This window comes from Vanacampus margaritifer, chromosome 2, assembly GCF_051991255.1.
Source record: "Vanacampus margaritifer isolate UIUO_Vmar chromosome 2, RoL_Vmar_1.0, whole genome shotgun sequence".
NCBI classification, from domain to species: Eukaryota; Metazoa; Chordata; class Actinopteri; order Syngnathiformes; family Syngnathidae; genus Vanacampus; species Vanacampus margaritifer.
In genome coordinates this window covers 11,332,782-11,355,887 of record NC_135433.1, presented here as the reverse complement: position 1 = coordinate 11,355,887, position 23,106 = coordinate 11,332,782, and the positions used below count along the sequence as shown (strand labels likewise).

The 23,106-nt window shown below is 38.1% G+C and overlaps 1 protein-coding gene across 2 annotated transcripts; it reads right to left on the bottom strand.

Annotated features, from left to right (window-relative positions):
* Positions 1–119: 119 nt before the first annotated feature.
* Positions 120–22,957, bottom strand: clcn7 (chloride channel 7). Of its 2 annotated transcripts, none has more exons than XM_077556618.1 (25): positions 22,802–22,957; positions 14,806–14,883; positions 13,532–13,597; positions 13,273–13,338; positions 13,048–13,180; positions 12,809–12,918; positions 12,653–12,733; positions 12,492–12,554; positions 9,229–9,312; positions 9,032–9,125; positions 8,559–8,623; positions 8,110–8,226; positions 6,851–6,905; positions 6,690–6,750; positions 6,024–6,165; positions 4,796–4,889; positions 4,546–4,718; positions 4,371–4,422; positions 4,143–4,270; positions 3,922–4,007; positions 3,698–3,833; positions 2,748–2,807; positions 2,488–2,664; positions 2,333–2,413; positions 120–1,226 (listed from the first exon to the last, which is right to left on the bottom strand). In XM_077556618.1, exons 1-25 carry the CDS (start codon positions 22,904–22,906, stop codon positions 1,140–1,142), a joined length of 2,394 nt encoding a protein of 797 aa, XP_077412744.1. In that variant the 5' UTR covers positions 22,907–22,957; the 3' UTR covers positions 120–1,139. The 2 variants fall into 2 exon arrangements, with proteins under 2 accessions (XP_077412744.1, XP_077412743.1); XM_077556617.1 differs by lacking the exon at positions 22,802–22,957 and adding an exon at positions 17,119–17,361.
* Between the last annotated feature and the right edge of the window lie 149 nt (positions 22,958–23,106).

The window sequence follows — 23,106 nt, the reverse complement described above, 5'->3', positions numbered from 1 at the left end:
GGAAGGCTGTTTTTAAATGTAATTGGGGGGGGGGGGGGGGGCACCACACCAATTGATACACAGAGGGCTGGATTCAGTCTGTTTATATGTTTACAAAAGCATGAAACAACTCATTTTTATTATATCATTTCTTTTATTTCACAAAGTCTAATCCAGCAGTTATAAAATAGAACATGGGCTTTATTTTTAACATGGAGAACTGTACAACACAAATGTGACAAGCGTAAAACGAAAGAAGGTAACAGTGACAAGTACGACAATGCAGAGACAAAATTTTCTAATAGGATAAAAATTAAAAATCAGATTTTTTAAATTCTGCATTGTATCAACAGATAAAGATTGCTTGAGTTATAAACTATGCATACATTCATTCATATTGAACTTTCTGTGTCACACAGTAGTTTTCAGTAGTAGCCACAGTGCAAACATCATTTGATGATAAATATATCTAATCAATTGTAAAGTCGATTTTTTTGTCCCAGTCAGCATGACGTGGAAAATAAAGCAGACCAACTGAGGAATGAGAATGTACCATAAAAACACACTTGTCAGGTTGTATGAAACAAGACTTTTGCCGCTCTCATGCATGTTCCGTTAAAACTAAAACAAGGAATAAATAACAAAAGTCTTTCAGTGCAAAACAACAGAACATGGAAACAAACACCTACTTTTTTTTAGTACCGTTTTACTGTCCAGTTGCAAAATCTAGAATTGATGTCGTGCACAAAAGCATTGGTATAAATTATTCAACTCTACTTAGTCTGCATTACAACAACTTCATCATCACCACTTCCCTACCTGTCAAATAGTGGAGGGATTATGAGGATTTTCCTTGAAACAAAATCATCCGTGACGGGTGAGAACAAACGTTGACAATATTGAACCAAAAACAGAAGATGCGAACAAGGTAGCGTGAGATTATTTGAGACGGACAAACAACAAAGTGTGTGTGAAGGGGAAGCTACTGGATGATTTCAATTCAGAGTGTGGGAAAAGAAACACGGGGGTGATCAAGCCCTTTGCCTGCAGATGTTTTGGTTGTCATGGTAACCCTCTTTGACCATCACGTTAGGCACTTGTCAGAGTCGGGGGACTGCTTGATGCCGCTGTTTTTTGCATGCATGCGTCTTGTGTGTACACTATGTCTGGGCCAGCTGAAGTTCCTCCAGTCCGTGTTTACCCAGGTGATATCTGGCCAAGTCTTTCCTGGTCACTAGTCCAACCACCTGCAGATCGCAGAGAACGAGCAGTACAGGCAATCAGCATCCCAAATGTAAACACTAACACGAACAGTGCTACCAAGGGCCAAGATTTTAAAAAGGCACATTCGGGAATTAGTAAGAGAACATTCAGTCAAGCGCAAACCTCCAAGGCCAAACAATAATGCCAGTGGGCAGTAAATTCCTCCCACCCAGCTCAGTGACTGGTGTAAAACTTTAGATGCTTGTAAAAATATTCTCCTATGTTAAAAAACAAAACAACAAAATGAACCGCCAAGCTTAGTAGTAAATGTAAATTGTGGTTAAATTCACAAGACAATGTTAGAACCATTCCAGTCCTGTTGGTGGCAGTAAAGTGCTTTGCATTTTGGCGTACAAATGTAAAAAAAAATTTTTTTAAAAAATGGAGTAACAGTTACCGTAGTTGTGTTTTATATGTCACACTAGACATTGACACTGATGTCAACACGCATTTCATTATCTGAATACATGATGCCGAGTGAAAGCACACACTATGTAATATGTGGGGATTTTCTCTTTCGGCTCTAATACATTAACTCATTCACTGCCATTGACGACTATAGACGTAAAAAAATTCATGTGAACTATTTCTATTAGTTAAAAAAAAAAAAATCATTTCACTTCATTTTATCATGCGATTAATCGCTCCTTATTTTTAATATTAGGCCCGTCAGGCGATTACAATTTTTAATTGTAATTATCACATGACTTCACCAGTTAACTAATGATTAATCACAAATTTTATATCTGTTCTAAATGTACAATATTTTTTCCCCCCAGGCTTTCATACTCTTAGCAAAAGTGGAAACAAATAGGAATAGTTTAAATGAATTATTTATATATATATATATATATATATATATATATATATATATATATATATATATATATATATATATATAAAATCTATAGCCGTCAATGGCAGTAAATGAGTTAATTTAGCAGCAAATCTGCATAAAAATGCAGGAAGTCATTTTACGAGTAGTGTAGTCTAGTATTTCCCATGTAAAGTTTTTTCCCCTGCAATTGACTGGCAACCAGTCCAGGGTGTCTGCCGCCTCTTGGCCAAAGAGACAATTGTCCATGCTTACCCTGTTCTCATCATCCACCACAACCAGGTGCCTGAGGCCCAGTGCTCTCACCAGCTTAAACACACGAGGAAGAGATGTTTCCTGCAAACAAATAGTCACTCTCTAATTCCCACTGCATTCACTTCAAAGCCACAGACAACAAACATGTGCAATACCTGTGGAACAGTGTAGGGTGTTGGGTTCATGAACTCGGAGAGGTCCATCATACACTCTCGCTCATCTTGGGAGACGTGGATGCTTTGGATAGGCGGGAAGCGTGGGTAGGCGTCCCTGAAGTCCTTCAGCTGGAGTTTCCTCTGGGTCAGCCGCGACCGAGCCAGCTCCACAAACACCTGCGAGCACAGAACGGGGACTAGCCACGGCCAATTCTGCATATATAAATACCTGCCACGCCTGCCCGCCTCCTGCCACTGACCTTGTGCTTGAGGAGAACAATGAGCTGTGAGCGAAGGATGAGACCGCAGAGCTTTGCTGGCTGAACGGAAGGGAAGAAGTCGAAGCAATTCATTTTGAGGGCCAGCAGTCACATGGGAAATATTTGGATCATGTGTCATAAGGGACTGGAGTTTAGCTTTTGCTGACTGTGAGGATTAGCAAGGAAATAGCAGCTGGCACAAATATGGATGTTATAGTGGATCCTTGGAAGTAGAACACAATCACTCCCAGAGGCTATTCGACTTGTTATAATATTTTTTTTTATTACAAATTAAGTATGAATTATTTGTAATACTGTATATTCAATATACATAATAAGTGAAGTAGGGGTGTGCCCAAAAAATTGATTCTCATAAGAGTCGCGATTCTCATTTAATACGATTCAGTATCGATTTTAAATGTCCCAAAATCGATTTCATTTCAATTATTTTATACTGTCTTGCCTATGTCTGTGTGTGCCTTTATTTGGAGCGCTGTTCATGTTGTACCCAGTTTGGCCACTGAGGGGCAGTGTGGTTCCACGCGGTCTAATACACTGTTAAGTTGTAGCCACATTAGAGAGTAGAAGGAAAAAGTCACGATCAAGTTATTCCAATAAAAGTTGTTTTTATTCAGCAAGGAGACGTTCTTTTGAGTGATAAAAGTGTCGCAAGTAGCGCACCAATTAGCATTAGCGAGACTAGTAGATCAGTACAATTCCTTGCACATCTATAGATTGAAGCAAAAATCATTGTCAATCAAATCATTTTCGATTCCGAATCGAATCGCAGACCCAAAAATCGGAATCGAATCGTAAAGACATTCAAAGATTCCCACCCCTAAAGTGAAGTACGCTAATTTGATGAGTACAAGTTTAAATGGTCAAATTTCCACTCGACTATCTTTGTGAAACACACTCAAAGACTAAGAAGAAAGAAGAATCCCTCGTACCTCTTCACCGGAATCACCTTGCACCACCACCACGGGGAAACCGTTGTGATTGGTCGATGTGTTGCTCAGGATGTCAACAATGGTTCCCACCTTCTCTACCTTGTTCAAACATGTGACAGGAGAGCTCATCACTTCTCTAAGGGACATGGGAAAAAAAGGCACATTAGATGATTTAGCATGCTTGAACTTCAGTATGTTTTTCTCCAGAGGAAAGAGGATGTTACCGAGCTGTTAGCCAGTGTGAGGTGGCAGGAGCTTCCAAATGCAGGAAGGGAATACTCTGCAACTTAATGTGGATGTCATACAGACCCTGACAGAAAAAGGCACAATATGTGTGTTTTGTCTATGAAAATAAACTGTGCTCTTTTTTCGTTCTGAAATGAAATATACCAGTATTTGTACAATCTGACACCAATTTGATGTGACGCTTATAGACTGTGTGTACCTCCACAAAGTAGTCTCCTACGATCTTGGCCGTCATCAAGACTAGCATGATGGGAAGGCCATACGTGACGTTTCCTGTGGCCTCCACCATGATGACGGTCAAACTCAGAGTCATCCTCACAATGCCACCTGCACACATACTTGGTTACGATTCTTTTGCATTTGACACGACAGTGGATCAAGTCAAACTGGTGAGTGCTGTTACCCATTAGAAGTGAAATCTACTCACCTAATTGAGCTGCAGCTCCAATCAAGGCATATTTACCAGGATCAGCCCAGATCTACACAAACATTAGTGTTATAAAGAGGGTACAGTTTTTTTGTGCAGCTACAAATCATTTTAATTTAGGTTTAAAGCGCTATACGACTAAAGAACAAGACATCCCTTCCAGATGAATACATACCGAATCCTTGGCCGAGATGGCAGACAGGAGAATTCCGCACAGTCTTCCCCAGGCTGCTCCAATAAGCAGAGAGGGGATGAAGACTCCAGCGGACACAGTGAGGCCATAAGTCCAACAGGCCAGGAAGAAGTATGTGAGGGTGAACAAGCCCAGTGTCAGAGGGTTGTAGGATCCTAAAATAAAAAATAAAAAAGACATATTCAACACATACTGGTAATATGCCTTCTGAACTGTCATCCCAACTATTTACCTGGCTGGTTGTGGAAGAGGCTACGGACACTTCTCTCTGGAGTGTTGAAGAAGGCTGTTGCCATGGAGTTGTACTCCCCATCTGCACAGAACAGCTGTAGGCACGTGCAGAAAACATGAGAAGACAAAAAGGAAAATACAGCTTTTCCCCACCTGAGCTACATCCGTAACCAAAATATAATTGAGAAGCACTGGTGTATCGTGTGGTTACTTCCGGAAAGGTTGGCACCACACAGTTGTTGCTTAACACATTCACAAAACACTTTTTTCCCCCCACGTGTACCTTAACAACTAGATGAAATTCAATAATTACAATTGTGTAAAAAATTTTTTTTAAAAAAACAACAAGCCAGTAAGATTAGTAAAGTAAGTAAATGTCTGCTATCAAAACACACCTTGAGGCAAATGAGTCCAATTAAAATGATTTCATAGAGCAGGGGTTCTCAACCTTTTTTTCAGTGACGTATCCCCAGCGCAAAACAGGAAATAAAAAAAAGACTTAAAACCGAGTGTTCTCAAAAATAAATAATTAACAGAATTTTTTAAGTTTTCAAGTGATTGACAGGTGATTTTAGGTGGCATATGACAAGTTGGGTCGAACGATTCTGGTATGGGAAAGATGCTGGGGTTTTGGGACACAAAAATTAAATACCCTATTGGATATAAAAGTCATTTTATGAACTTAATATTTTTCTGAAATATGAACATAAACTTTTGAAATCTATTTTAATATCTCGCGTACCCCTATTTGAGAACCATTGTAATAGAGTACTACAGTAATTTCTGGACTATAAGGCGCACCTGACTATAAGCCGCGCTAGCTAAATTTGGGGAATACTTGAGTTTGTTACACATATAAGCCACTCCCGTAAGCCGCAGGTGTTTTAATGTTACCGCAACGGGTTCCCGCTACTTTATTTTCCACAATGAGGGTGCAAATTGTTTTTCTCTTGTTCTGTCTCTCCTGCTGTATTTGGACTTACTTAGTTTGTTTTGCTCTGTCTGTCGCTCTTGCGCTTCCTTTATAGTGCGCCCCTTTGTGATCTGATGGATAAGCCGCACCTTTGTATTAGCCGCAGGGTCGAATGTTGAAAAAAGTAGCGGCTTATAGTCCAGGAAGTGGTACTTCATCTGCTTTTGCATGTCAGTTTAATTTGTGAAGCAAAAGCATCTTTTTTGGATTTCAGAATGATCGGCCATAGAACGCTGAATTGTGTGCGTGCGTTCACCTGCAGAGGGTACTCCTCCGTGTGGTCGGGGTCGAGAGGTTGACAGTCGTCGGAGAAGTAAATCATGGTGAAAGACACTGTCCCGGTCACCGCAGCGACCAACATAGCCTCCATCACTTGCAGACAAGGCCGGTGGACGTACCTGATGCACACGGGATCACGCCGTGGGTTTGACAAACATGCTTTTAAAGCCACAGTAGTTATAAAAACGAATGTAAGATTATGAAGCATGACAGGGATTTGCGGTCTCTGCTTAACCCCAAATCAAGTTGAGCTGTTCTGGTAGGCTTTTCCTGTCTTTTTTTTTTTTTTTGCTTCCTAGCACAAGCATGCTTTTGTTTGTTTTCTTCGTATTTGGAACTGTTCATAATTATGACCACCTTATCCAAACACAAAAATTTAAAGTATTAACAACAAATGTCTTTGCAGAAGTCTCCTTACATCCAGAGTGATCTTACCTGTTCTGACAGTGTGACTAATTTTACACTTAAGTCACAAAATTCCTGATGATGTATGCACAAACAAGAAAGTACCCTGCATGGGCACATTTTTTCAATTTTTATTGTTGCTGCCAGACACAAACCAAGAACACATGCGTCATCTGACCTTTTGACGTTAATATCATTCAAGTGTTTACCGGCTGGGGTTTGGCCGCCCCTCCCTCACCTTATCCTGAAGATGGTCAGCCAGTAGTTGAGAACGTTGAACAGAGCTCCCAGAAGTCCACCTTTTATATGAAAAGGTTAAAAGAAGATTGTTTTGTACTCCACACTGCAATCAAACTGATTGTTGAGACGATGCGTGCAGAAATAATATAATGATTTTACCTATAGCGCCCATGGCAATGAACAAGGGAATTTCATAGAGGTAATAGGCCACACTCTGAGAAAAGAATCAAATTATATGTTGTCATTTATACAGATTTAACGTTATCCGAAAAAAACAAACAAACAGTATTAACCCATTAAGGCCTAAAGCGCCTGGCAAAATATGGCTCTAAAACCTATGGGTGACTTTAGAATCACCCCCGAAAAGCTGAAGTTTTCCTGGAAATTCAACAATATTACCAATGCCTACTAAATATTTGATATCTCAGCTCTTGAAGTAGATAGAAACATAATTCCAAAAACATTTCGGAGCTTTCACCTATGGCATTCACACAAACCTAGGTTTATTATTATAAACATTTAATATTAACTCATTCACTGCCATTGACGGTTATCGATGTCAAATATTCATTTCAACTATTTCTATTAGTTTAACATTTTTTCTACTTTTGTTAACAAGAGTATGAAAACCTAGAAATTTGTGATTAATCATGAGTTAACTCGTGAAGTCATGCAATTAATTACAATTTTTAAAAATTATCGCCTGACGCTCCTAATTTTTAACAATCTTTTCTTTCTTTTTTAAAATCGCGTCAGGCGATTAGAATTTTTAATTGTAATTAATTGCATGACTTCAATAGTTAACTCACAATTAATCATAACTTTGATATCTGTTCTAAATGTACAATAAAAAAATTCTAGGTTTTCATACTCTTGTTAACAAAAGTGGAAAAAATGTTAAACTAATAGAAATAGTTCAAATGAATATTTGCCGTCAATAGCCGCCAGTGGCAGTGAATGACTTAAAAAATAATAATAATTCAACAAACAACTGTGTTGCATCAGCGGTTATATTTACCTTCAACACTGGAGCGCAGTTGTAATAAACTGAGGAAATCGAGTCGTAATAATTTGCCATCCATTCCATTACAAAGACGTCGGGATTTTGCACATCCTCATTGTCTACAAACATATTTCTTAACAATATGCCACTGTCGATGGTTACACTAGTTTGAAGTCCTCCCGCACTGTTGTCAATCGCGTCCTGCATATCTGTGTCAGCCATGAATGCTCGAATAAAATTCCAAGACATGCTACCCATGTCACCCTCACATGTATATTCTGGTGCATTTCATCGGCTAAGAAACCAAGAATCAACAGAAAAAGACGTGCCCGCTTTCCCGGATTTAAAGATAGACGAGCGCTAGAGCGCTTCCGGCTCTAATGGGTTCATGTGTTTTTGACATTTAGGTACTTACGCCATTCTCAAATCGTCCAAAGTTGATGAGACCAGGGTTGGAAAGGTCACCTGGGTTATTGTGGTAGATACTGAGGAAGAAGTTCAGGGTAAAGGTGGAGATCATAGATGCAAAGAACTGCAGAGGAAAAGGAAAGACATCACATAGGTGAAGATAAAAAGATGAGTAATTATTGGTAGTTTGCAAATGCTTTTCTTATCTGCCCATATTCCATAAAATAAGCCAATAATTGATGAGGGTGCACACAGTATTATGCTTCCAGCATAGACACTTAATATGCAACTTATTTTGCAGCAATATGTTTATGTAAGGCTACCAATTAACAGACGCTGTTTGGTGGATGACTGCCAAGTGGATGTATTCAAATGATGCTGTATTTGATCTTTTTTCCGTTACTGTGATAGTTTTCGATGTTACTATTAAGAAATCCTGACGTGTATGTGACTTACTATCCTCCAAGTGAGCATCTGATTCCAGAAAGAAGCACCTTCTTCAAGAGAGAAAAGCACGCCACCTGTTGACCCAAGACAGAACATTTCAGACACTTAGACAAATGTAAATGTTGTTGTTATGATGCTGGCCATTCCCATCCAATGCAAAAGAGTGTTTGGGAAACATTTCAGTTGAAAAAGGACGTATTTTTGCCACAAATAGTCAAGTTGACGGAGGAAAAACAGGCAAGTCCCTATAACACGGGTCTCACACTTCGCATATCAGTGCCAGCAGTTAAAGTACTTAAAACTGCTGCTCAATTTACACAAATGTCAGTGTTATTTCTTAATGGGCACACGCCTTTCCTTTGAACCTTGTACATCGGCTTGATCTGGGTGAACTGTGGCTCTACTGGTTCTCACTAAACATCTCTGAGACTGCGACTATTAATAATCGCCCAACTCCAATTTGATAAGCTTGTTGATTTTACCAACTGGCGCTCCAAAAGCAGCGGAAACTCCAGCAGCAGCTCCAGCAGAAACAAAGTCTCGTTTTTCTGTGTCCCTGCGGAAGTATTCAAAGATCTGCAAACAGGCACACAAATATTTTCAACACGTACTACAATTAAAACAAAAAGCCTGGCATGGTGTTACAACCACACACATGCGTCCACGCACACACACCAACCTTAAAGTCTCTTTTTAAAGAGGTACTTCTGCCCTGGGAGACGCCTGCAGCTACAACTGCACCGGAGTGGATCATAGGACCTTCCTATAGGTTGGGGGAGACAAGGCATCACCATAAAATTGATGGGATACATAAAAAATATATATATGGTACTACCAAGTAAAATTACATTAAAAAGAAGAAGAAGAAAAAAAGAAAACTGGTACAACCAAGGCAAATTGAGCAAAGGCTCATATTTTACATTAGAACAATCTAAGAGCAACCCACCAAAAAGAAATGTCACAAAAACTATTGCTGCATACCGAAATAATGATTTTGTCAAGTTACCGGTACTCAGATATTTACAAACTGAATGGAAATCTAGGCCTTGAATTAACCTCAAAGCTATTATTTTGGTGTATGAATAGCAATGTGGATACACACAATGATCAGACTTTCTGTAATCTCAAGATGAGAATTAAATTTCTTCTGTCTGTCACTAATGTATACATCACTAGCATAGGCTATGGAGGACCAAAACTGCCAAAATTTAAAATGACTAAATCAATAAATAAATGAATAAAAAGTGAAAATAAAAACTGATGTAAAAATACAATTCAAAAATTAAGTTCGACTTGTTGTCGGGCAAATCAAGTCGCAAGTTGTGGTGACAGTGGACAAGATAGTCGTCCATCGTTGGAACTTTCCAATGCAAGCCGGCGAGACTTCCTTGTTCGCCGACCCGCTACCTCTTACGCAGTTTGCAATGGCGGAGCCCAACCCAAGACACGCTTAGGAAAATTTCGACCTGACAGAGCGTCTGCAGCATGAAATAAATAAATGTGCGAGCAGAGCCTTTTTATTTATTGATTGAAGTTTAATTCTATTCATATATTTATTTAAAAATATATATATATCTCGTTTTTATTTTTTTTAAATTCATTTTTACTTGTATTTATTTATTCAGGGATATACAGAGCTGCTCAAAAGTTTGTGAACCCTGCAGGCATGGTCAGATTTTTTTTTTTTAAATTACAAAATATTAACATAACCTTATTAAATGTTTAGTTATACCCCAATCTACAATGCTGACATTGAAAATAATGGATTTGAACAAAAATAATGATAATATTGTCATACATTCTTGAACAAAAGTTGTTGATTTAAGAAAAAACTGATTTCATGGGTCCAAAAGTATGTGAACCTCTCACTTAATCGGACATTGCACCTCCTTTTGCAATGAGAACTTTATCCAAACACTTTATTTCTATTTTGGGGGAATTTTTGCCACTCTTCCTTGCAAAATGCAGCCAGTTGAGAGAGGTTGGATGGGCGTCGAGCATAAACTGCCCGCCTCAGGTCCCGCCACAGTATTTTGAAAGAATTTAAGTCAGGATTTTGACTGGGCACATCCAGAACATGAATCTTGTTGTTCTTCAGACGTTCCTTGGTTGTATTGCTGGAATGCTTTGGATTATTGTCATGTTGCACGATCCATCATCTACCAGGCTGTAACTTCACAAAGGACGGCTTCAGGTTATGATCCAGGATTTCACAATATTCCTCTAAATTCATGATTCCCTGGATTATGTGGAGTTGTCCTGGTCTTGAGGATGAAAAGCCAGCCCAGAATTTAACATTCTCACCACGCTGCTTCACTGTAGGGTGAAGGTTCTTTTGCTGGTATGCAGTGTTGACTTTTCACCAAACATGACTGTTTTAGTTGTAACCAAACTTTTTTGTGAGCAGAGGCTTCTATATAGCAAGCCTTCCATGAAAGCCTTGTCAATGGACTTTTCTTCTGATTGTTGAAGCATGCACGTGTGATGTGATGTTGAAGTTGGCTTTTTACCTGAATTATAATTTTTCTTGTGGTTCTTGCTGATATTTTAGAAGGTCGCCCACTTTTAAGCAGGATTGTAGTCATTTTCAGTGTTCTTTAGTAGCAGATGATCTGCTTAGCAGTGCAAGCTCAATTTTTTTTTTTAGATGACTTTATAGCTTTTCCCAGACAGATGTGCTGTCACTACCCACTTCCTGAGGTCCCCTGAGATGTCTCTTCCTCTCAGCATGACTGACCTGTATGGGTTCACCTGGGTATGACTAAAGTGACGTGGTTTTGTCTCCGTTTCAGTCAGTGATGCACATCTTCTTTGCTAAATTTCATTGGTCCATTTCAGTGGTAAGTTTGGCTACCAATTTGTCCTACCTAATCCTACTTGACTGCTTGTTTTAAGCAATGCCGCTCAGGGTTCCCTTACTTTTGCACCTACATGAATTGATCAAAAAATATTTTTAATTAAGTTCTGACTATGCAATTGTTTAAAAAAGAACAATGCATTTAAATGCTAAACCTACACCTGTTATCCATCAATCCATCCATCCATCCATTTTCTTAACCGCTTAGTCCTCACAAGGGTCGCAGGGTGCACTGAAGCCTATCCCAGCTGGCTTCGGGCAGTAGGCGGGGTACACCCTGAACTGGTTGCAAGCCAATCGCAGGGCACACAGAGACGAACAACCATCCACACTCACAATCACACCTATGGACAATTTGGAGTGCTCAAATAACCTGCCATGCATGTCTTTGGAATGTGGGAGGAAACCGGAGTACCCGGAGAAAACCCACGCAAGCACGGGGAGAACATGCAAACTCCACCCAGGAAGGCCGAAGCCCGGACTCGATCTCACGTCCTCTGCACTGGGAGGCGGACGTGCTAACCAGTCAGCCTCCGTGCCACCACCTTATTTCATATAAAATGTAATGGTTCAGATTGAACAACCAAATCAGGTTGAAACAATTGGAAAGTCAAAATTGCTCAGGAGGTTCACAAACTTTTGAGCAGCACTGTTTATTTTTATTTTATTTTATTTTTATATCTGTTTTTAATTTTCACTTTTATTCATTCATTTATTTAGTCTTTTTTGTGGTTGGCAGTTTTGGTCCACTATAATAGCCAGATTTTTTTTTTTTAAGAATTAAGCGGAATTAGGACTAGGGGATTGGTTTATGTTTAACTGATTGTTATATAACAATAAAAATATTCCTGATAATAACAATATTAATAATCAAACTGTTCATTTTATTTATAAGCGCCTTGCTGCAGTAATGTTGTTTCAAGTGTGGAAGAAGAGATCATCTGAATATGAGGGCTGAAATGATTGTAAAATATTTATGAACAAGGAATAAATATTTTGATATGACTGATTCACTGTGGAGTGTTATCATGCTCATTTAAACTAAATGAAGCCTACATTTCAAACTATTTGGGAAGAGTTCTTACCTTTCCAACAGCAAGTCCACCCACCACTGAGCAAATAACACCACACACTTTCACCACCAGAGTCTGACAAAGAACACACAACACGTAATACACATTACAATGTGTGTTGTTGGTTTTTTTTTTCCCTATTAATTGGCTATCTCAAGTTCATGTATGCATACCTTGAGTCGAACCACTCTAGGAATCTTGACTCCGTTGAGGTAACACTTGATTTGCGGAATACCACTTCCTGCTGCTATCGGCTTAATATAGTGGGTGGAAGAAGCAATGAGATGGGTATCATTTCTTCTCAGATTTTTTTAAAATCTTTCCCTTACCTCAAAAAAGGCAACAATGATTGCTCCTATCATGACAATAGCGGAGTTTAGGACAGCCCAAAGGATGAGAGAGAGAGACAGTCCACCCACCTCTGTAAATCTCTCTATATCTGTGAAGGTCAATGGTTAAGGGAAGATCTGAGCTTGAGCTGAGAAGTAAGAACCTATCAAAATGTTTAACTATCAACTCATAACCACTGAGTTCATTGAAATGCATATTTGAGGAAGCATCAGGATACTTTCTTTGACAACTTGGTATTTGATTCCAGCCAGCTGCTCCACCACAATGTCAATGAAACAGGCAATCAGGCCTGTCAGAAAGCCGATCAGGCCACAGACCACCCAGCGACTGATCTCCAAACAGCGAAAGCCCTAACACAATGAGGAAAGAACGCACAAGCGTTACATCAGAATACGTTTGAAATGTCCATTCATCACTTAAGCGGGGTTTCCAACCCACTCACCAGGTAACTCATACGCCTCTCCTCCTCCAAAAACAGCTGGTTCTCGATGTTATCATAGTCAAGACTCTAAACACATAAAGAAATGCAAATAAACTTTGTCATATGCAAATGGGGGTCATATTTGTTATGGTAATCATTCATGGGTGAGAGTCCAGACACAGAGCAAATCAACTTTACTAAAGGGTCACATTCAAAATGTCAATTTTGCAAACATCCAAATGACTGCTGCAGGAATTTTTAAGGGGAAAAAAAGGGTTACCTCATATTTGAGTGACAGCAGCTTCTCATTATGGGGGATTTCTTTGGGATGACCCCGATGAGACTCCTGCAAGTGGAGGGGAGAGACAAGAACACTCAATTAGATAGCTGTTAAATCCACCCCTAGTACGGTCGTTATTTGTTTACTACCTGGATAGTGAGAATTGCGTCAACAGGCTGTGATTTATAAGAGTGTTTTGCTCAAAGGCACAGTGTTTAGGAAGAGTGTAAAACTACAAGACAAAAGTTTACTGTTTTTAATATTATACCCTAAGTACTGTACCATAATACATGTGGAAAAGATAAGAAATATCTCATATAAAAAGATGTGCACAACAGGGATGGCGCTACACCAGCAGGGCTAGAGGGGGTGAAAACGGTAAATGGACTGAGCTTATATAGTGCGTTCTACACCATTTGGTGCTCAAAGTGCGTCACAACCAACCACTCACATACAACCAGTTAAGCCCCTCCAACATTTGACTTGACATTCTAAAATATATTATTTACAAATCCCTTTCTCAGCCCAAGTTTGTATCAGTCAAGTCCCCATTTAGCTCCGGGAGAGAGAAAGATTCTGGTGCCGTGTCTTCTGCACAATGAAACACATAACCCTAATAGCCGCCACTGAAAGGGTCACCAGGTAATCTCTGCTTTGAGCAAACAAACATCCTGGCCAGTGTGGCCAATGCACAAAGTTTAAAAAAAAAAAAAAAAAGCATAGAATTTTAGGTTGCAAAAGCGTATGCGTACTATGACAACACAAGAGCAGGATTACAGAGAGTAGATAGTAGTCTCACAAACTCCTGCCTGAGAAAAGGGTGAGCACGAAGATATTCAAGAATCACATGAATCTATTATATTCAGTCTCAGAGGGAAATGATTGTTGCGTTCTACTAAACCAAATAATGGTGTCATGCCTCAGGACAGTCATGTGACCCTCAGATGCAACTTACCGCATCATGCTCTCGTACGCACATATTTTAAATGAATTTCAACGTTTATTGCATTTTAATGAACAAGATTGGTTTAAGAAAGACTCATTTAAGGAATGATACTGTGATCAGATTTAAGCCTTTTCATGTAGACTAACTTTTTGCACTGGTTGCAGTTGTGTGTCCAACATTTTTTCTTGGTTGCACCAGCACTAGTTAGTTTTACACAAATTATCCACAGCATTGCATTGACAAGAGTCACCAACCTGTAGAAATAAACTTCCTGAACAGTTGATCTGAATTGACATATTTTAAATAAAAGTTCTGTCATAAACTTGACCTCATCAGATGTGATCTCCTCTTCTAAATCCACATTGCTGAGTCTTCCGATTTGAAATACAGCACCTCCTCCTGATGGCTACAGAGAAGACATAAACAAGAAATACATCTGTTTATGAATGACAACCTACAACAACACCCAATTATGAAAAAAAAACATTACCGCAGCACTACAATTCATGCCTTTTCTTCTTACTTAAACTTGTATTTCAGCATTTAACAACACATTTTTAGTAATGATTTATTTAGCCTCAGTAATTAAGCAGAGTCTCAATGAGACAGAAGTAAGAATTCGCATGGAAAATATTATGTACTGAAATAACAAAGAGTTCAGTGTGCTTCCACCTTTTCCACCTTTCGTGAGGACAAGTGTGACATGAATAGTTCTGGTGGAAGTACAGCTCATTTTCCAGTGATGTTACGTAAATGGAACAATTGTTACGTAAATGGGACAACTGACTACAACAAATGTAGCAGACAAACAGTGAACATGAAATTTGATGAATGTTTCATTTATTTTAATAATCCTTTCATTTCTTATAGCAAAATGTAAACAGTAAAACAGACAAATCAAGACAATCTGAAACAATTTGGGTAAAGATTTAACAGAATGAAATTGTGCCATCTTATATCATGGAAGGCAATAACACATTTTAGAAATCGATTATGATTATGGTTGATTGTGGGGGTGATTGAGGGGAATGGCAAGATCTACTTGGCTGCAACCAGCAGACACATCTATCCTTTTAGCACAATACTGGCATAAACTGCGCATTCAGAAAGAATTTCTTTCAACCATCCATCCATCCATCCATCTTTTGCATTACTTGTCCACAGTGGGGCCATGGGTGAGCTGGAACCTATCCCAGCTGACTTCGGCCGAGTGGTGGGTTGAATCCTGAACTGGTCACGAGCCAATCGCAGGGCAAAGATACAAACATTCACACTTACATCTAGGGGCAATTTAGTCCATCTTCAGTTGACCTAAGAAACATGTTAGTGAATGTTTTTGGAATGTAGGTGGAAGCCGCATTACCCAGAGAAACCCATCCAAGTATGGGGAGAACATGAAAGCTCCACACAGGAAGGCCAGAGCGCAAATTTGAAGCCCCAACTTCAAAATTGTGAAACAAATGGGCCGTCAGAAATTCTCCCGTGAGAAATATTACGATAATAAAATAATAGATTTTTAGACAAATTCAAACTAATGTATGTAATTATCTTAATGTTGTCTAATTTTAACATCAATATATATTAACATTAACCACTGACCTTCATTATTAATAAACTTTAATAAATAAAACATTTACAGACAAAATTTGAATTTAGAGTTACAGCTTCTGCTGATAAACAAATTAGGGTGTTATTTTCATTTCAGGCCACATAGTAGTTATTGTTTCCCGCAGCGGGCTATTATGAGTCTGGCTGCAATTCATTATTGTATATATTTTATATACGTTTGTTTAAAACAAATTAAATTTGAAATCAGAAGTCATGGAAAATATGCAAATGTGAATACTATTTCATGGGGAGATATTAGTATGATTGTATTATATAATATTATACATTTTAGCTATTTATAGGTAAATTTATAGCTATAATTTATAGCTTTTTTAGTGTTAATGTTGCAGCTACTGCTGATAAACAAATTAGGGTGTTATTTTCATTTCAGGCCACATCATAGTTATGGTTTCCCTCAGCGGGCTATTATGAGTCTGACTGCATTTATAACATAAATTTAATTTGAAATCAGAAGTCATCGAAAATAGTGACATACTGATGCAAATATGAATACTATTTCGTGGGGGGGCGGGTGTTAGTATTATTGTATTGTATAATATTAGAAATTTTAGCTATTTATAGCTTAATTTATAGTTATAATTTATAGCTATTTTAGTGGACCACAAAAAAAAAAACGATTTGACGGCCTAGGGCAGTTCTGGCCCCGTAGCCTTGAGTTTGACACCAGTAAGCTACCCTGTCAATAACATCCTCTCATTTAATCAACTTTGAGGATAAATGAAGGGAAGCAACGATTCAATTCAAAATAAAATTATTTCATTACATTACTTTTCTGCCATCATGTTATTGTAGCCTTTTGGCATTAAACTTATTTACTCCCTCGAACAACATGCAGCACCCATATGGGGAACATTGGGTTTGCAAATAATACACGTCAATGCAATGTGGGTCGTTGCAAACACGGTGCTAATATGTAGCTTTAAAGATTGTATGATACAATTCATTGAGAAGATACATGGATTTGTAAGCCTAAACAGCTGTTAGCTTAGCATGCTAGCTGTACTATACAGACCTCTCTGGACTGTTGACGTTTCTCATCGCCGTTTAGCAGCGGCGTCGCTTCGCCAGCGCCACCGGACTCGTCAGCTCGGCTCGACCACGACACTTTCTTCGTGATGTTAGCCATGGCGGCCCCTCCAACTGTTGCCGTGTTACTTCATGAATAGTAAAAAGCGGATAAATAGAGCCATATTCCCCTCAGTTCCCCATGACCATCATTCCTGTGACTCGTGACGCTTAAGGGTCGCGTGCCGGACCAAAAATGTACGTTTGTCGCAATGAATGATGGGGCTTGTAGTCTTTTAACTAACAAGTCGACGGGAGGCGATCATACAGTGCTTATGGTATTATGAACAATGCGTATGTGAGTAACTAATAACTATAAATATAACATTTAAAACATTTTACTTCTGTATAAAGGAAATAAAGTAATTAAAAATCCTAAAATGTATAGAAATATTTAATTAAGTCCTGCCGAATTTAATAGAGATTAGTTTTAATGTAATTTTTAATTTACCTTTAAATGTGCCATAATTTAATTGGACATATAGGCATATATATTCCAACTGCATTGAGAATGTTTTTTAAGCAATTTACTGCAAATCCATTCATTCTGTATAGTGCTTGTCCTCATTTGGTTCTAGCAGGTAAGCTGAATGAAGCCTTTCTCATCTGATTTTGTGAAACAGGGGCTGAACACCATAGACTGGTCGGTGGTCGCCATGCTGGCAATTGCAGGCCACTCGGACAAAAATACTTTTAATACTCATATTCAAATCAATGAGCAATGTAACCTTGGATGCAATGTGGATATTTGCAATATGGGAAGAATAAAAACAATCCATGCAAGCACGGCAAGCGCACACTCTAAAAAGAGAATTGTTGACCAATAAGATTACAAATTGAACTGTTGACCAACTTTTTAAAAAAAAAAATCACTTCAGTCGGTAACACACGATTGAATTAAGTTAGTATATTAAATTGAAGGAATTATGAGTTCTTTAAATGTAATAATTTGGATTGGACTCACTTTGGATTTACTTAATTCAGGTGAATATATAAAGTTGAATGAACTCATAATTCATTCAACTTAATATATTCACTTTGGACTAACTTAATTTAATCGTGTGTTACCGATTGAAGCGATTTTTTTTTTAAGTTGGTCAACAATTCAATTCGTGATCTTAAATTGGTTCAACAATTCTCTTTTTTGCATGGAAAGTCGAAACATGGTATTTCGAATGTGGGGCTCACTTGCTAACTGCATTGGTGCTATCGATCTATAGTTTTCGTTTTTTGTTTATTTTCTTGACTAGTCATGACAAGCTTTCAACACTATACACTGTAAAAAATATAACCCTGCTTAAACTACAAAAATGATGTCCAGATATTACTTCTAAAATATTTGACTTCACTGAAACTGAGTGACTGATCATTTCATGTTGAATTAAACAATAATAATTTTTTGCCTTGATCCAAATTATTTTAGTTACTGAACCAAACTTATTTATTTACTTTTAACTGAATTAAGATATTCACTTTGACACCAGTTAATTAACTTATGTATAACCAAATCATATTTCTCGCATTTCATAAAGTTAAAGGTTGAAGTACAACTGATTGTCATGCGCATCTAAGTGGGGTGAAATTCACTCTCCACACTTGACCCATCCACTGAGGGAGCAGTGAGCAGCAGCAGGGGCTTGCGCTTGGGGATCATTTGGTCATCTAACCCCCCAATTCCAAACCATAATGCTAAATGTCAAGCAGGTAGGCAAATGGGTCCAATTTTTATAGTCATTTGGTATGACCCAGACATTATAATAATAATACAATAATGTGTATTGCGCATCTTATAAAGAGGCAAAAAGACTTGGCCAACAGAGTATACTCGGAATATATTTATAATTATGAATCTTAAAGCATGAGACATATGCAACATATGATGCAACATATGAACTAGAGATGAGGTGAGGATGGAGAGAGAAGAGGAGAAAGAAGATGATGGAGAAGGCAGAATATCCCATTTATAATATCCCATGGGCAGTCTTTCGAAATATGTCAGACAACAACAACAACAACAAAACAGATTGTCTTAACAAGCAAATGAGCCCAGACAAACACACGTGGTAGCTGGCCTACACCATCTGAGCTGTAATTAAACAATATCAATCAAATGAAATACTGCTTTGTGAAAGCAGTTGACCCTCCAACTACCAAATTCAAAACACTCAAAGCCCAACAATATAGCACAGCCTTAAATGTACTGATGTGCTGTCGTTTTCAATGCGCATGCGGAAGTCCATTTGACTCAAACTAAATATATTACCTGAAGGGCATGAAGAAAAAATATAACAGGAAGGAAATCAAAAACTTTATTTTGGGTCCTTTGGACATATACTTAGTTCCTTAGACATCTAACTGTCTGTCAATACAAAATAAATGTTTTTCACAATCAAATCATTAACTTTATCCTGTTTTGAATGGAAATTATTACTTTCAATGAACTGCATGTAACAATTTTTACAGTAACCAGTGACATCCCAGTCCTTAGGGTTGAATTTCTTTACAATTACACCAAAAATCCTGTTTGTTGTTCCCATTTGTTGTCATTGCTTATTTGTTTTTAAATTTGTAATTTCCCCTTTAATTTTCAATGGGCTTTCAGTTGACCCATTTAATTAATCTCAATGTGTTCTTAGCGTAGCTCCATGGTTATTCTAATGCCTCCCTTTGCATGTATTCCCTCGAATTTGAACACTGTGTTATTTTATTTTTTATTTATTTTGTCTTTTTCTGATCCATATGACCACAAGCATCTTTTTTCAGGCTGCATGTGAGTTCTTTTCCATTGTGTGAGTTTGTGACCTGATCGTAAGTGTGTATGTGCGTGTAACAAGAAGTGGTAAATGTGATTTTGTGAGCTAAGCAACTGTACTTTTTGTCTCCTGACTCAACCAGGGCTTTTTGCTTCTGCTTTTACTTTCAACTTGTGTGGCTACATTAAGGAATCCAACACTTCTGTGCTTTCTACTTACAGATCACACTTTTATTACAATACTTGCACAAAACAGCCAGGCACTGCACACACAAGAGCAGGAATTGAGATAAGGAAACATATTTTCTGTGTTGTAAAATATATTACAAAGTGGGCTGGACCGGTAAAATCATGGTATGCAACAATTGGCGTCAGTTAGACACAGATTTTTGCTATTTGGAGGCCAGACCTAAATAGCAGGGCTCAACTGTAAATATATTGTTCCAAAAAAATAGCACAAATGCAAATGGAAATCAACACTTTACCCCTATGAGCTCCGGGCATGTTATATCTACCTGTTTGCATATATGTTGTACCCAGAATACATTGTGTGGCGCAGTTAATGAAGTTATAGGACTTGAATCCATGGCATATGTGTTTGTGTTACCAGTAGCTGAATGTGTGTCATATTCAGCATGTTTGATTTTTGTTGGTCTATGTTTAGATTTTTTTTTCTTTCAATAAACCGTAACTTTAATTTGTGTGTAAAATAATGACATCCAGGTCAATTCCATTGCTCATTTGAGGAATGTTTGTGAAATAACCAGTGTAAATATTTTGCTGTTGGCAAGGTTGGGGAATCCAGGTCGAGAAAGTAACAACCCTGGCACAGATTGGCTTTAGCCAAAGGTGCTTCTACTTAATTGACAGATAAAGAAGCTCATAGAAGCACCTGTTGAGTAGAAGCACCTGTTTCAGGGTTTGTTCTCTTTGGACCTCAATTCGCCCCCAACCCTGGCTGTTGGCCCGTGTGAGCCGGTTTAACCCCTTTGTGGGCCTGATCCAGTCCACGGGCCCTACATTTGACACCCTTACTCTAAATTCTACATAGGTTGGAATGGACAAGCACTGAATAGACAGAAAGAAAGAAAGAAATTGATGTATTTTAAGTATGTTATGTTGTAACTTGTTTGTGGTGTCTAAGTAATTGTCATCACAAAACTTCCAGTTTTTTGTCATTTCCAAAAGTCCAGTGATGGCATACTTTTGAACTTCTCACTTTCACTTTCATGCTGATTTCTTTCCCAGTAGCCAGTGTGTTCATTTCAAACAGGACATTTCTGCATTGCACACCTCTCACAGGCTCCTTTTTTTTTGGAAATAGGACTGATTTGAAACAAACAATACACTTTATACTAGCTGAAGGCTAGTTCTGTGCTGACATGGATGAAGAAAGACCTCTACTTAACCCAAGGGAGCCATCACCAGAACCCACAGTAAGAGTAAGAAAACTCACCCTACATATATGACTTTCATTATAATGTACATTACAAAATTGTGGAATTAACATTGTCATTGTTACCATTATAGCTAAAACAAGTTTAAATGACCCCCCTACAAGCTACTGTGTTTGTGAGAGAATATTAAAGATTCTAAACAGCTAGGTTGCTAACGACTAGAATGCTATGGCAACCTGTGTAGACCTTAATACAGTAGCAACATTTTGTAGCTCAGTGGACAGGAATGCTCAAACTGCTAACAGCTGTACACTATGTCTTAATATTTTAATTCATCCACTTCTCTCTATTCCAGTTCAACAAATTCAAACTGTTCCTGGCTGTTTTTGCGGCAGTCTTAGGGAACTTCAATTTTGGCTATTCCCTGGTCTATCCATCTCCCGTCCTGCCAGTGCTCCAGAGTCCTGATGCAGACCCCCGGCTGAGGATGGACACATCTCAAGCAGCCTTGTTTGGCTCAGTCTACATGCTGGGCATGGCCGGTGGTGGGCTTGGAGCCATGCTGCTTAATGACTTGATTGGAAGAAAGCTGAGCATTATGGTGTCAGCCATCCCTTCTGCTATCGGGTCAGATATTAAACTGTATTGAAAGCAAAGAAATTGATGACGCATGGTTTATTATAGCCAATGCACGCTTAATTGTAGTTTGCAAAGGACAACATGCAGGTCACATAATTTAACTCATTCACTGCCATTGACGGCTATAGACATCAAAAATCAGTTTAGTTTAACATTTTCCCCACTTTTGTTAACAAGAGTATGAAAACCTAGATTTTTTTTTATTGTCCATTTAGAACAGATATAAAAATGGTGATTAATCGTGAGTTAACTAGTGAAGTCATGTGGTTAATGACAAATTATTAAATTATTATTATTAAATAATAAATAAATAAATAAATAATAATAATGATAAATAAATAAATTATTAAAAATGTTGATCGCCTGTCGCCCCTAATTTTTAATAATATCTTTTTTTAAATGAATTTATGGCAGTGAATGAGTTTTAAAATATTTGCCTCTTTTGTTTTTTTGCTTAAATGATCTCCTCATGCTGCAAATGTTTCATTTTTTGTATTTCCTGAAAAATCAGAAAAAATGACATAGGCGATTATTTTTAAGAAGGTGTCAATAAGTATTCTTTAAACCAACCTATGGAGCATTTACATTATCAAGACACATGAATTTATTAGTTTTGCCCCCTAAAATGTGTAAATTGAAATGTATGAAAATGTACTTTAAAAAAAATAATTTATCTAAAAAATTTAAAACACAATTAAACATGACTAGAAATGATTGTTTATCACACTTACACACACACATCTCATAAACATACTTAATGGCATACATTCTTAATGGCATTCTACGATGTATAATGACAATACACGGCATTCTATTCTATTTTTAACGTGTGTTTCAGATACCTGTTGTTGGGAGGGGCTGTAGAATTGTGGATGCTCCACTTGGGCCGTTTCCTCACAGGTGTCGCCGGTGGCGTGACAGCGGCGTCCATTCCTGTAGGTTGTCATGGTTACATTATTATCCTTTATGCCGCTTTCACCTTTGTCCCAATGGGCCCTTTGCACAAATCCACTACTTCCTGAACTCAGCACCACTCCTTCCTTTTCTGTCTTTCATGATTGGACAAACTGATTAATCCAGGTGTGCCTGACCTCGGTAACCATGTCGACAATGGCCAAACACACCTGGATCAATCAGTTTGTCCAAT